Source organism: Larimichthys crocea, chromosome XIX (assembly GCF_000972845.2).
Source record: "Larimichthys crocea isolate SSNF chromosome XIX, L_crocea_2.0, whole genome shotgun sequence".
Classification (NCBI taxonomy): domain Eukaryota; kingdom Metazoa; phylum Chordata; class Actinopteri; family Sciaenidae; genus Larimichthys; species Larimichthys crocea.
Window position 1 is genome coordinate 7,346,522 of NC_040029.1, and position 13,714 is coordinate 7,360,235.

Genomic DNA, 13,714 nt, shown 5'->3' on the forward strand with positions numbered 1-13,714 from the left:
GCTGTTTCTGTACACACTCTGTCCCCTCTATGTTCTCTTTGAAAGGACAGCAGGAGTGTGTGTGTGTGTGTGATGGGTGAAGGAGGGGAGGAGGAGGAGGAGGAGGAGGAGGCGGGGGTCCTTTCACACACCCAAACACACACACACACACACTCGCATGCACGCACACACTCTGCACCTGTCACAAACAGCCTGTCAGAGCAGGAGAAAAGAAACTTCAGCCATGAGGAAGAACCGAGGGAAGGGGTGTCTGTCTGTGCCGAGACGAGATTTTCAACTGATTAAAACTGAATTGATTAACGATATTTCGTGCCAACGTTTTTAAAGTAGCGGTCGCCAACTTTAAATGCTGAAAATTGAGGACTTCAGCACCCATAAATCCTCAGTGACGTCACTACGTTTCTAATAGCTCGGTGGAGGCCAAAACCCAGACTAAATCTTGTGAGCTGAGTTTCCACTGTGGGAGTTTAGTTTTGGAGAGCTGAGTCTGTGAGCTAATTCTCACTTGAAATTTATTTAGTAACCAATATTTGGTGGGTAGTTTTGGGAGAATAAATCCAATACAGCACCCTTGTTTTCCAGTTGATCTGGCAAAGGTTTAATGTTTTCACCATATTTTTTTCTCCCTCTCTGCCTCTGCTTTTGGCGCCTTGCTGCATCGCCAGACTCTTAAGCACTCAAATGAATGTTTGTCTGCACTTTTTCACGCAGGACAAAAGTCAGTCTGAAAGTGATGAATTCATGCGGCATGACAATCAGCAAAAGGGTGGGCGACGCTTTCTCACCAGACTTAGATTAGTCACTATCTGTGTGTGGAAAAGCAGAGAGATTTAAACTTTCCCACATCGCGGTGAAATTATTTCTCAGACCATCTCGTCTAAAAATAAAAAAACACTACAAATCACACCAAAGGTTCAGCTGGTGGGATTTAGTGGGATCGAAGGGTGAGGATTCAGATTACAGCCAGTTGAATACCCCTGGCCGCATGTGCAGAAGCTACAGTGGACACAGAAAGCAAAAAATGATGTTTGTTAGGAAAAAGGCAGGTGAACATCGTGGACTCAAGTGAGAACTTCTAACAGGACCTGATCCATATTTGTCACCACCCTAACCCCACCTACAAACCTCTGATTGGCTCTGTCCTTGTTGTTTTTCGCATCAGTGGGCAAAATGTGAAATGTTGGCAGGAATTCAGAGGCAAAGCGGACTCGAAAAGTTTATTTATGTAGCACCATTCAGACACGAGGCAATTCAAAGTGCTTTACAGGGGCATGGAAATGCATTAAAAACAGGAATTCATTAAAAATAAGACACTTAAGAAGACATTGAGTTGCATTTAAAAGACAATAAGGACAAAAAGAGAAAACAAGCAAATAAATACTTGAAGATTAAAAGAAATTGCTTTTAAAAGACAATAAAAAAAACAAAAGAGCACATAAATGTTGAACTGAACCAGGCTGATTTAGGCCAAAGTAAGAGTCATTTTACCACTAAAATCTGAGGCTGGAAATATGAATCATGTTTGACACAAATCGGGACGTCCCAGATGAAGTCAGGCACATGTGAGGGCAGTTAAATTCAGGCATGGTAACCCCCCTCACAGCAGGAGGGAGGACGGGGGCTCCATAACAGCCCCGCTCGGCCTGACTGACAGACATCCAGGCTTTCATAAAAGAAGAAAACCGCGGCAGCGTATCAGCAAACACGCAAAGATCTACAAATGTACAGGTGTAAACCTTGCGTGTAATGTACCTTGCCAGAAGGTTAACTTCACTGCCTATAAATTGCCGCCACCTCCCCCCACCACCGCCACCGGACAATAGGCTCAGCAGTGGCCTGGTGATTGCCTCTTTTCAAATGGAAATGCCGGTCGCCTCTCTTCTGCCAGGTTCCCCTTAGCAGTGTACAAATTACAGTTTACAAGGCATGGAGGAATAAAAAAAAAAGAGGAAAAAAAGAAAGAGCACATAGACAGAAAGCGAGAAGGTGGGAGGGAGGGTGAGCAAAAAGCAGAATATCTTTTCTCTCGCTATGTTTTTTTTTCCTCTTTTTAATTCGGCAAAGTGACATGTAAATTAGCCTTTAAGTGCTCCACTCGGGGACCGTGATCGTGCCCTAATTGTCACAGTCAATTGTGGCCAACAGTCTCTTCAATCCCGGCAGCTTTTGACAACAAGCACGCCAGGATCAAAAGACGAATCATCGACTCCCCTCCCAACACACATACACTCCCCTCGTCTGTGTTTTTAGGCGCCTACAAAGAAAAAATGCTCAAAAGCGAGAGGTGAGAGTGATAGCTTCACTCTGTGAGGATAGAAAGATGGCAGGAAGTGGTGAACACAACAGCAAATTGCTTCCTACACCAGCCTATATCAACATTCCCCCCAAAATCCTTTTCAGTGTCAAGATAACAAACGCCACGGATGACAATGCAGGAAAGGATGGTGTGTCTAAAATGAGCAGTGGAGGTATACAGTGCATCCAGCAGACCGTGAACTGACTTTCTCCAAGTCCTGCAGGGCCATAAACTTTAGCGTAGGATGAAACAGATATGTTTGTCTGAGGCAGTGCTGAAAAATAATGCAAACATTTGAAACGGCAAACAAGCAAACTGCAAACTCTGGAGTCTTATCGAAGGGGCCAAGGGTTCAAAGCTGACTTCTCTGCAAAGTTCTGCCACAGTAGGTGAAAAAAGACATCGGTTTGCTGCCGTCTAGTTTATAGTAAGTGATCTTTTGGTCAGACACACAAACACGCGCTTCTTTTGGCCATGTTTGGAGGCAGTGCAGTGAGTGATAACTGTAGGCGAAGTCTTGTAACTCCTGGAAGTTTGTTTTTTTGCATTATTTGTATGATATGATGTGTTTTTGCTTCTGTTTGCCTCCGTAATTTTTGGTTATATATAACAAATGTCCTCATAATAGTCCCTGGTAAAATTGCTCATTCTATAAACAATAATCCTATAATATCTGCCCCCGGCAACTAAAACATGATTCATATTTTTGCGGCTTTGCTGAGGCAACTCAAAGCGCTTGGTTAGGTTTAGGGAAAGATTGTGGTTGTGGTTAAATGTTGAAAAAAGTCAATGCATCTTGCCAGTGCTGACTTGTTCAATATTTAACCACAACCACAATCTTTCCCTAAACTTAACCGAGTGTTTCATTAATGTAAAGCTAACACAACACGGGCGATAGGTCACAAATCGTCACGGTATGACCATCTCCCAACGTGCGTTTCCTGGACTGGGAGCAGCATTCGTATCCCCCTGTTGTCTTGTTTACAACCTGGCAGACTGCTGGTGCTGCTGCTCTGTTGGAGCGACGATGTTGCAACCCCACCCCCTAAAATGTTATCCTAGCTGATCAACTGTAAAACTGTATTTCTTAAATATCTTCTCACCCTCACAGGGTGACAGTTTGTGGTCATACAACAACACATCAAAAACGGCAGCTTGGTCAGCAGCCTGATGCTTCAAACGAAGACACTGTAGCCTGTAGCCTCGGTTTTAATATGCAACATCTGGTTAGACTTTCAAAATAAAGCTTCCAGAGACACATTTTTCACATTTTCTGACGTTAAACAGTCAGTTTGGTTAGACTGAGGCACCAAAACGACTAAATTAAAGTAATAGTAACATAAAGTACGTAACGTAAAGACAGTGGTCTCCTCCATATGTGGGCTTTGTCGCTGTGTACGTACAGCTTCATAGTTTAAAGTGCCACCAATTAATTGAGAACTGGTTGGATATGATGAACAAGATGGATCAGAAGTCATGGGACCACCAAGTTTAATGAAGCACCTCAGCTTTTCATTCAATCATATGAATTTATTTACCCATGCTAATTAATCATGATTATAAAAAGGATATTGCTTTTATAATTCTACCTTTGTTTTCTGTGAAGGATCTCTTGGGAGTTGCAAGTCCTGGAAATGACATTTGGCACTGAAACCAAATCAAATCATCAGTCTTACTTAGTTTAAAAGGAAGCTGTTTGTTCATGTATCTGCATACATCTGCACTATCACATCTTGTTTTTCCACCCTCACAGAAAATACAGTAAGTTTCTAAACTCTCTTCCTCTCTCAGCAGTGACTCAGACCAGCTCGTGCACGGGGAGATCCGGCTGAAAATCTCTGCGAGCCGGACAAGGTTCCTGCAGATGTGAGTCAGATCTTTTAATTCCATCTTTGTGTCCTGAGAGGATGTAAACTCATATACAGTGGCAGATATTAAGAGCACGCCGATATGCAAATGTCTGTCGAGATTAGAGCTACAACAATTATTCAAATGTTTGATTAATTATTCAACGGAGGCGCCGTCAATTATTCATTTCAGCGAGCGATAAGTCGTCTTTTTTTTTCTTCTTCTTCTCCTTCTTCTCAGAGTAAAAAGTTTTCTTGTGGGATCTATCAGAATCCCAATCAAAACCATTTTATTTGTCAAGTACAGTAAATGTGCGGGATTTGTTTTGGTGGCGCTACAGAGACTGCAACCGGATCAGACACTAGACAGTCAGACTGTACAGATCACATTACACATATGCAGAGTCTCCCTTTATGTCTGCTCGGACCGTTTCTGCTAATAAGTAGTTGAATTTTAAAGCTTTCTGTTTAAACTTCTGTTTAAGCGGCTGATAAATCAATCGCTGTCCTCGGTGCCTGCTGATTTAAAATGCACATCATGCCCCGCAACATCCTGTGCGTGACTCCGGCTGGGGACCTTTGTTCCATCCCTCTCCCCACCGCCGTCTCTTCACTGTCAGCTGTCAAATAAAGGCAAAAGAAAGAAAGCATAAACATTTCAAACATGCAAACCCGTCCTCTAGAAATGTCTGCATTTCTATCAATCATGTCAAAATAAAAGTAGAATGAACACCTCACACCAGAATACGTTAGGTAACATCTCCATCTACAATGACTCTGAACTTTAATACTGAACCATAAGGAGCTTCACTTTCATGCCAGCAATCAATATGGGTGAGAGAGAAAGAGAGGGAGAGAGGAAGAGGGAGAGAGGAAGGGAGCAGGAGGGAGGGAGAGTGTCTTGTTAACTCCTCCAATCCTTTTCTCGTAATAATTTAAGTCTTTGAACATGCAGCCAGTGTGATGATAACTGTGAATACTTAATTACATCTGTTCAAATGTAATACATCACAGCACATGTCAGACATTCACTTATATTTAGAGTAAGTGAAAGTTAACTCTGACTCAAAAAAAACCTTAAATCAAGGTCCACGTACTGTTTTTTAAGCTTCCAGCTGCATCCTGTCCTCGTGGAGTGGAGTTCACTGTGCAGTATTAGTATGTTTGTTGTTTTAATTAGCAACTTTAAACCTGTTTCTACATTTTAAATATTAGATTTGTTAAAAGATGTCCAAAAATATAAACCTCGTTGGCAGAAAATCAAAAGAATAAAAGGTACCAGTGTGTGTGTGATGTTGCTAAAAAGTTTTTCTTCGCTTGTCTTTCCCAACTTGTTGTTTTTTGGAAGCTGCGCAGAGCCTGACCTCTTTCAACAGGAAGAGAAGGAAGAAAAAAAAGAGAGACGCCTAACATGATATGTTTGTCTCTGTTCTTCTAAGTGTCTCAGTCGAATAAGTGGTCATTTGTAGAAGCCTCTGCACAGTTCTTAGCTAACAAGAACAACATAAAAAAATCAATAGTTTTTTGGTGTAAGCATTTGTTTCTGCAGCAATCTGCTATGCAGCAGTCTTGTTCTCTCTGCTAGCTTCCTTGTTCAACCGAGGGAGATCAGAAATGCTCAGAGAAGAGTTTCTTTTTTCCCTCGCTCTCTCTCTTTCTCTCTCTTTTGCTCATGGCAAATGTAAACTAAATTCATTTTGCATGTTTGAGGAGCTCTCGCAGATCACACGCTCCAGCCTTCGCCTCTCGCTCTTTAATTGTCCGTCAATCTCTGGAGTTGTTGTGGACGTCGAGGCTCTCGCGGTGGCTATCACAGAGCCAAACCCCGTCGAGAAATGTTGAGTTTGATGTTCGCAGCGCTGGAAGAGCCACAAACAAGCGCAGAGAAGGAGATGTGATCTAGCGTACCACGGCTTTTCTCTGTCATGCATTCAAAACCTCTGAACGCCAACAACAACCGTTACTTTAATTAAAGCGAGGCGAAACTCGCTTTCAGGGCTGAAGCACAAACTGTACGCTGAGGGTTTAACACTCGAGAGGCCGAGCTGCAGTCACTTGACAGCTGTTTTGAATTGTAGAAGTGAATTTTCAAACTGTCCCTCCTTCTTTTTTTCAGAACCACTTTTCTGGTCAGTGGTTATAATTGTATTTACACCAACTCCTTCAGAGGCTGAGGGCTGATTGTACAAACACATTTATAAAACATAACATCTACTGGACAAATCAATAGAAAACAGACATATTATTGGTATTTACACTCCATGATCCGTGCTGTCGGCAAATCTGAATCATCACCATGACACATTTTTACCCTCGGAATATAAAAAAAAAAAAATCCCCTCTTACTTCATGTCTGAAGTCATGGTATGTCAGAAGCATGCATGATGCAACTGCTGAGAAAAGCATCACCGCCCAACACACTGAGGACATGGTACTGTGGACCGCTGCGTGCTCTCACAATCTGAATTTCACAGCAGGGAAAAAAAAAGAAGTAAAATGTTGTCGGATGAGGCCGTGCATGCAGCCGCCCATGTGTGTTCTTCAAACCAGATCAGTGAGGACGTAAATCTTAAATCAGTATATTTACAGCATATGTACACTGACTGTATACTTATATAATATTGTGGTCTGATTATATAGGCTATATAATTATGTCTTTTATTGAATTAAATCCATCTTTAATTACTCAAAAATTAATTTTTCATCCTGTTAAAAATCAAACTCTTTAGGAAAAAGCTGAATCATTGTTTCGTTTTTGTCCCATTTATTTGTGCCAACAATTAAATGTTAACTGTCAGCTTAATATCTCAGCTTGGAGCCGAAGACATCAGTGTTAGTATCAGATGACTCTCAGCCGCATCAGTTCGGCTCTGTGTTACTCTGACCTCTGACCTCCTCGCTGCTTGTTACGTGCAACGCTGACAGGAGCTTAGACCACTCGCACCCGCCTGGATTCAAACGTTTGAAGCTCTGAAATGTTGTAAGTCTGTTTCTTTTGTTCAATAATGAGACGCCACCCTTGAAAAAGCCAAACCTCGGCCGTGTCATCCTTGAAAATCCTTGAGGAAGGGTATTCTACAGCACAAACCAGGAAAAGGTATCCGGGTTGCCAGATCTGCTTTTACCTGAGTCTTATAGTTCTTCCATTCAAGGCCTTAAAAGTCATTAAAAAGTCTTGAATCTCACACGGCGTTCTGCACGAATCATCTTCATCTTGTAACAGGTTTGGTCGAGCTGCTGGGTGTTTTTTTTTTTCTTCACTGGGCATAGATTCATCACTGGGTGCATCACGGCGTCATGTGACTCTCACAGATCTAAATTAGGCCAATAATCAGGGACGCCTGGCGGCTGAGTTGTTGAATGCACAACATATACATGCAACTGTGTTTCCATCCCGAGGCGTGTTCTGCTGTGGCATCTCTCTCTCTCTCTCTCTCACTCGTCTTATTTTACTGCTGCAAAAACCTGACGATAAAACACATTTCATATCCATAATCACAGGATGTATTATATAGAAACGTATCACTCATGTTCTATTTATTAAATAGCAGATATGAGACGGTCAGTGATGTTGCCTGCTGACCTGATTTAAGTGAGGGATCTGATTTCACTCTGTAATGAAACCTTCCAGGTTTCCATTTGAGCCCTTTAACGTGTTCTCTGAGCTCTGTTTTTATGGATTTTACTCTTAAAAATGGAAGAAAAGATGAAAAATGTTTGAATGAATTCACCTGTAAATGTTCAAATTGGACGTCAAGCTGCAAAAAGCCTAAATGACGCCTTCAGAGCAGGATCTCGTCACGCTGCAATGACCTCTGACCTCCTTACTTGCTTGTGATCTCGCGGTAGAAACGCTGACAAACTTTGAAGCCTGGTGAGACGTTCACTCACATCACAGCAGCTGACAAACCCCACGCAATGTGGCAGCGAGTGTATTCGCCCGTCCTGTAACTCCACTACTCTGCAGTACATAAAAACAGAAGTCGTAATTACACTGACATTCTCTAAATGCTACGAAACATTCCTACAACCCCGCTGCACCGCTGTGTTTGTGTTTACGCTGTCCAAAAAAACTAGAAGTGGGCCTCTTTTCTGTCTTACACACACACACATAACCAAACACACACACAGTGGGGCAGAGAGGGAGAGAAAATTAGGATTATAATCTTGGTAATCAACAGTCATGCCTGAGGCAGACAGCTGCAGAACTGCAGAGCTCCAATTTAGGTGTTGGACATTAAAAACCATTAAACCCAAGTGAATTTCCACTTATTGATTTTTCTGGGGCAACATTTCAACTTGAGAAAATAAGCCACGGCGGATAACGTGCTGCAAAAGCTTCACATTATTTATTTAGAGAAAAAAAATATATATACAAATTACAAACAGAGGAGCGATCAACATCTGAGCCACACAGTTCAAAATCAACACAATTCATTAGAAATGATTTTTAAATAATTACAAAATCTGTCAGGTTGTTGGAGACACTTCACCTCATGAATTACAATTTTCCCAAAACATCACAAACAATCAATTTTTCCCCTCAGAATTAATTTACAGCCACACTTTAAATCTGAAATGAACAAACATAAAATCAAATAAATTCATACATATGTTGTGTTTGCTCCCCCTTCTCCTCCTCCTCCTCCCCTCATTTATATCAATATATTCATTAAGCACAAGGTCCCCCTATAGGTCACACACCGACTGTAATCCGGTTTCACGGTGACTATGCGGCCCCACGTAGGAGAGCCTGTGTGCGTAAAAAAAAGAAAAAAGAAAAAAGGTGCCACTCCAGGCTCGCTTGGATGAATGGGACACAGAACTGGAGCTACGGTTCAAGTGTGTGTGTGTGTGTGTGTGAGAGAGAGAGAGAGACAGAGAGAGAGAGAGAGTGTGTGTGTTTGTGGAGAGAGAGAGAGTGAGTGAGGGTGCTGGACTGCTTCGTTTACATGCAAGCACCGTGGCAGTAAATTACGCATGACAATAATTCACCCAGGACTGGATCCACTTTCGACCCGAGAAAAACGGGAGGCAGAGCCCGGATCACCCCGCTTCTGCCCTCCTCCTCCTCATCATCATCATCATCATCATCCTCTTTGTGGATCGATAAGAAGAAGAGGAAGAAAAGAAATGACGAGTGATGGAAGAGATTAAAATACTAAAGAGAAGAAGGTAAACTTACCAAAAAAAAATTTAAAAAATGGGGAAAAAGGAAACTCGATTTGGCACTTTTGGAGTCCACTGGTCCACAAGTTTGAGGGAAACAAAAGTTGAAGATGTTTATATGATGATTATAATAACAGAATTATTATATTACATTAAAATGATATAATTAGGATATTATTAAGTCGTATTCCTTTAAAAAAAAATGAAGTTTAGATCCAAAATTCCTACCAAAATATGAGACTCTGTTGGTCTGTGATTTCTTTTTGCTACGTCTGATTATTATTATTATTTTTAGGATGGGGGGGTGGAAGGAGGAGTGGGGGTGAGGAGGAGGAGGAGGAGGAGGAGGGGGCATAAACCAGTTCAGCCCCTTGATTGATGATTTAATTAGCCATACAGTGGCGAACTGCAGGAGGACAGGACACAAAATAATACTTTATTTACATAACCAATCACGGCGCTGCAAAGGTGGAGCTTCCTCTCTCTCTCTCTCTCTCTCTCTCTCTCTCTCTCTCTCTCTGTCTGACATGGCTGAGATGTTTGACTTCTTTAATAAATGCGAGATTCATCCTGTTAAGTGGCGTCCAGAACGAAAAAATCACTCCAATAATCCCGGAATATTCCTCTAATATTCCTGCAGGGGCTCGCAGTGTGTCTGCAGTGACTTTACACACACTTTATTGCACTTTGTGCTATTTCCTCAGCTCCTTTAGTGTCGTTAGAATATTCCTACAGAGGCTGCACTCCTTCCTGTCGCTGCTGGATTATATGTTTGTGCATTTTATTTTGGATTTCGTTCGGGGGTTGCAGTTAGAAACGTGCCAATGAATAGAAATGTGTTTGTTCCACCAGAGCGGAAGTGCATGTGGAGTTTGCATGCTCTCTTGTTGTACAAACACACGCGTGGATGTACCTGCAGCACGCGTGGATGCTGCAGGTACATCTCAGGTGTTACGCTGCAAAAATAAAAAAAACAAGAAGTCCATTTAAAGTGATATTTTTTTTAGATTTAGGAGCTAATTTTCTTTTTTTTTTTTAATAAAGATAAATTCAGCTGCAGCTTCCACTTGTTTGTTTTTTTTTTACAATAAATTCTTAAATCAAGTGAAATCATGAGAAATCAAACCACGTGAATGCGTAAATTACGCACAAACAAGAAAACGCTCATTTCTAACGGAAACAAGTGAAACTAACAGATATTTTTGAGCATAAAAAAAAATGTTTTACACTAACTAAGGACATTTTTTGCAGCGTAGATAAAAGCCGAACATCCCCAAACCTTTTGCAGTCGCAGCCAATTACAATAATGAAGAATATGTGGAATTGCCTCCCCACCCCAACTCCTGCATCCCTCCGTATCAACCGTGCCATTTCTGCAAATTAAACAGAGTGGAAATAGAAATAAAGAAAAAAAAATCCTTACATGATTGCGGCCGGCGTGGACGCGCTCCAAGTTTCTCCCCCCTTTCCTACACTAAAACACACACACATACACACACACACACGCACACACACATTCACACGAAGGAAAAAGGGGAGAGAAAAAACACACACACACTGTCGCCTCTTCTTTGCTCCGCGTCGAAGCCCGACATAGTTGGTTTCACTCAAAAAGAGAAGAGATGGAGAAAGAGAGAGGAGAGTGAGGGGAAAGAAAGGAGAGAGAGAAGGGGGGAGAGAGAGAGAGAGTGTGTGAGAGAGAGAGAGAGGGAGGAAAAAAAAAACTTCACGTTCAACCCAGAAGATGCTCACGTTTGGCTCTCCTCAATTATCCCCTCCCGTGAAGATAGGTGGCGTGCGTTTCAGGGGGCTTCTCCTCTGTGTTACACGGCAAAGAAAAGGAGGTGGAAAGAAAAAAAATGTCATTAGAAGAGGCGTAACACGTCAGTCCCTACCCAGGTTTGTTTCCTGGAGTGGGTGTAAGACATCAGTTGTAAACCTGCCCTAGCAGGAATAGCGGTCCCTCCCTCCTTCCAACTATTTCTAAGGCTTTATTTCTAAGGCTTTATTATCACCGGTGGAAAAGGATCCGCTCACCGACGCGCTCCGGTATCATCCTTCCTCGCAACTACTATCCACAAGACACCTCTTTACACCCCCTAAAAACAGGTATGTGCCTCCACTAGTCTTTATTTCTTGCGTTATTTTTTTTTTCCGGAGAAAAAAAGCTTTGGACAATAAACTTCAACGCGCCCGCGTCAGTTGGAGAGTTGGAGCTCAACTTTACTCTTTTACCTGCACAGGTGGAAAATAGGTGCGTTTGTTTGGTTTCTCTCCCCGTTTTTTTTTCTCCTTTTGCTTCCCACCTCGAGGTTCCCGAAAAGCCGAGGGGAGAAAAAGGCTTTTTTTGCGGGGCGTTTGGCGCTGCACGACACCGCTATCCATGGGAGGAGAAAAAAGGGCGATATCCATCCCGCTTCCCCTCTGAGTCTCTCCAGCTTGTATTATATTAGTGTCTGTTTGTGTGTCCACAACAAACAAAACCTCTTGTCAATATTCACTAATGCCTAATAACGCTATTTGCGCTGATAAATTAGGTGTCGAACCGAACATCCCACACAGGCGATTTGAATCTTATCGCTTTTGTTTATGCGCGATTTGTGCCTTAAAGATTTTTTTTTCTTGCAGTCCGGAGTCATTTGGCGCATTTTGACAATTATTCCGCGCCTGTTATTTGTTTGCTGCTCGCAAGAATGTCTGGATTTAGTTTATTAAACGTGGAAGTGTAATTTTCCCAAGTGTTTATTGAACTTATACGACTTTTAATCAGACCACACAGTGAGGACTCCAGCCCAGAGCTGAGGCTCAGTCTCGCTTTTTGCCGTCTGTAGCGACCAAACTCTGGATCAGCCGAAAAAATCTGACAGAAATTTGATTTATTAACCTGTTTCGCCGCGTGTGCCAAAGCCGGACTGAACGCGCAAAAAAAAAAAAAATGTAAAAATGCAGCCAGTTTAAATTCAAATGAGCAAATGATTATTTTTTTCTTCAGAGTGAGAAAATAGAAGCCGGATTGTGAAACTTTTTCTGAATGAATTAACAGTGAGTATGATTTTTTCGCTGCACTTCTCTTTGGCGAAATGAAATGTGGTTTTCTTAATCAGAGAAATTACAATTCTCTTCCTCCTGCTGCTGTTTGCTTTGAGCTGAGCCGATCATCTGAATCTAAATTAGATGGACACGGATCTCCGTCTCATACTTTCACCCACGGCTCTTTCCTTTTTTTTGTTTTTTTCTTTTTTTACAATCTGTCCCTCCATCCAAGTTACATTTGCAGTTTCTTGTCGCGCGTCCGGCGCAAAGTGGATCTCCACGCTAATACCCACATTGTTGGTGCTCTCTCTCTCTCTGTGTGTGTGTGTTTCCCGTCAGATATCAAGCTGAAATCAAGGAATCGAGTCCATGCGAGCTGCCATCTGATCCCACACACACTTATCAATGAAGCAAGAGATCATGGCGGATGGCCCGAGGTGTAAGAGGCGAAAACAAGCCAACCCGAGACGGAAAAACGGTAAGAAAATCACGGGGGAGACAAACCAAGCAGTCGGGGGGGCATACCTTTGGACATAAGCCTGGTTTGAATCTTTCCACTGCGGTTCGGGGGTGTGTGAGGGTCCGCGGCTGGTGCGCATTTCTGCCTTCCCCTTTTACGCAGGGATAAAGGGACCGCTATCCGGGGAGAGAAACTGTGCGTAAACGCGCCCGTGTTGCAGCCCCACTTGAGCCTTTGGAATCTTTGAAAAATCTAGGTTTTAAAATGTGTGTTTTCAGCGGGATTATTTTGAGGTGGAGGGGGGTGAAGGTTGCAGAGAGGTTAGTTGGAAACTTGTGGATGTAGGAAAGTTGGAGCGTGTAGCGGTGCCGGCTCGTTTCTCCCCGGGACAAAAAATCCGCCATGGGGGGACTGTGTAACGGTCACTCAGACCCTCGGCTGGCTGGGGCAGACTCATGCTGCTCGGTGTGAAAGTCCAATCTTGTGACTTGAGTTGTGATTTGCTTTAAGCCACGCGCTGGCATGCGTTAGCCGTGATGTTTTAGTCTTTATATAGGCCTTTACATCACCTCCATAAAGCACATTTTCAAGTGTCCCCCCCTCCTCCTCCTCATTGTGGCTGTTTTTCTGGGACAAATATTTCACAGGATGACATGTTGGTTGTTGCTGTAGTTTTTAAACCTGTGCGTTTTTTGTTTACCTCCATCAGCACGTTTATTGTAGTGGATGCATCATATATAAATAGGATGACATGTCCGATAAATGTTGGACATTAATTGGGTCTGGACTGGAGTGCTGGAGGTGGAGATTTGTTGGTTTTCTTTCTCCATTTGACTGCACAGTTTCCCACAAGAGGCAAATCTGCAGTGACATTTCCTGGCCCCGTTATTCCTGATTATTCCATATAGG

At 42.6% G+C, this 13,714-nt stretch overlaps 1 protein-coding gene and 1 long non-coding RNA gene across 2 annotated transcripts in view; one reads left to right on the top strand and one right to left on the bottom strand.

Moving 5' to 3' along the window:
• The window catches only part of zeb2b (zinc finger E-box binding homeobox 2b), a 111,184-nt gene that overhangs the window by 16,041 nt on the left and 81,429 nt on the right, over nucleotides 1–13,714 (top strand). The window contains 3 exon segments of the mRNA XM_027291511.1: nucleotides 4,088–4,162; nucleotides 12,685–12,739; nucleotides 12,742–12,823. Coding sequence (XP_027147312.1) covers nucleotides 4,088–4,162; nucleotides 12,685–12,739; nucleotides 12,742–12,823 — 212 coding nt within the window.
• On the bottom strand, nucleotides 4,169–11,420 carry LOC113748297 (uncharacterized). The gene is made up of 3 exons (XR_003464242.1): nucleotides 10,736–11,420; nucleotides 6,490–6,604; nucleotides 4,169–4,763 (listed from the first exon to the last, which is right to left on the bottom strand). It is a non-coding gene; the product is annotated as an uncharacterized LOC113748297 (long non-coding RNA).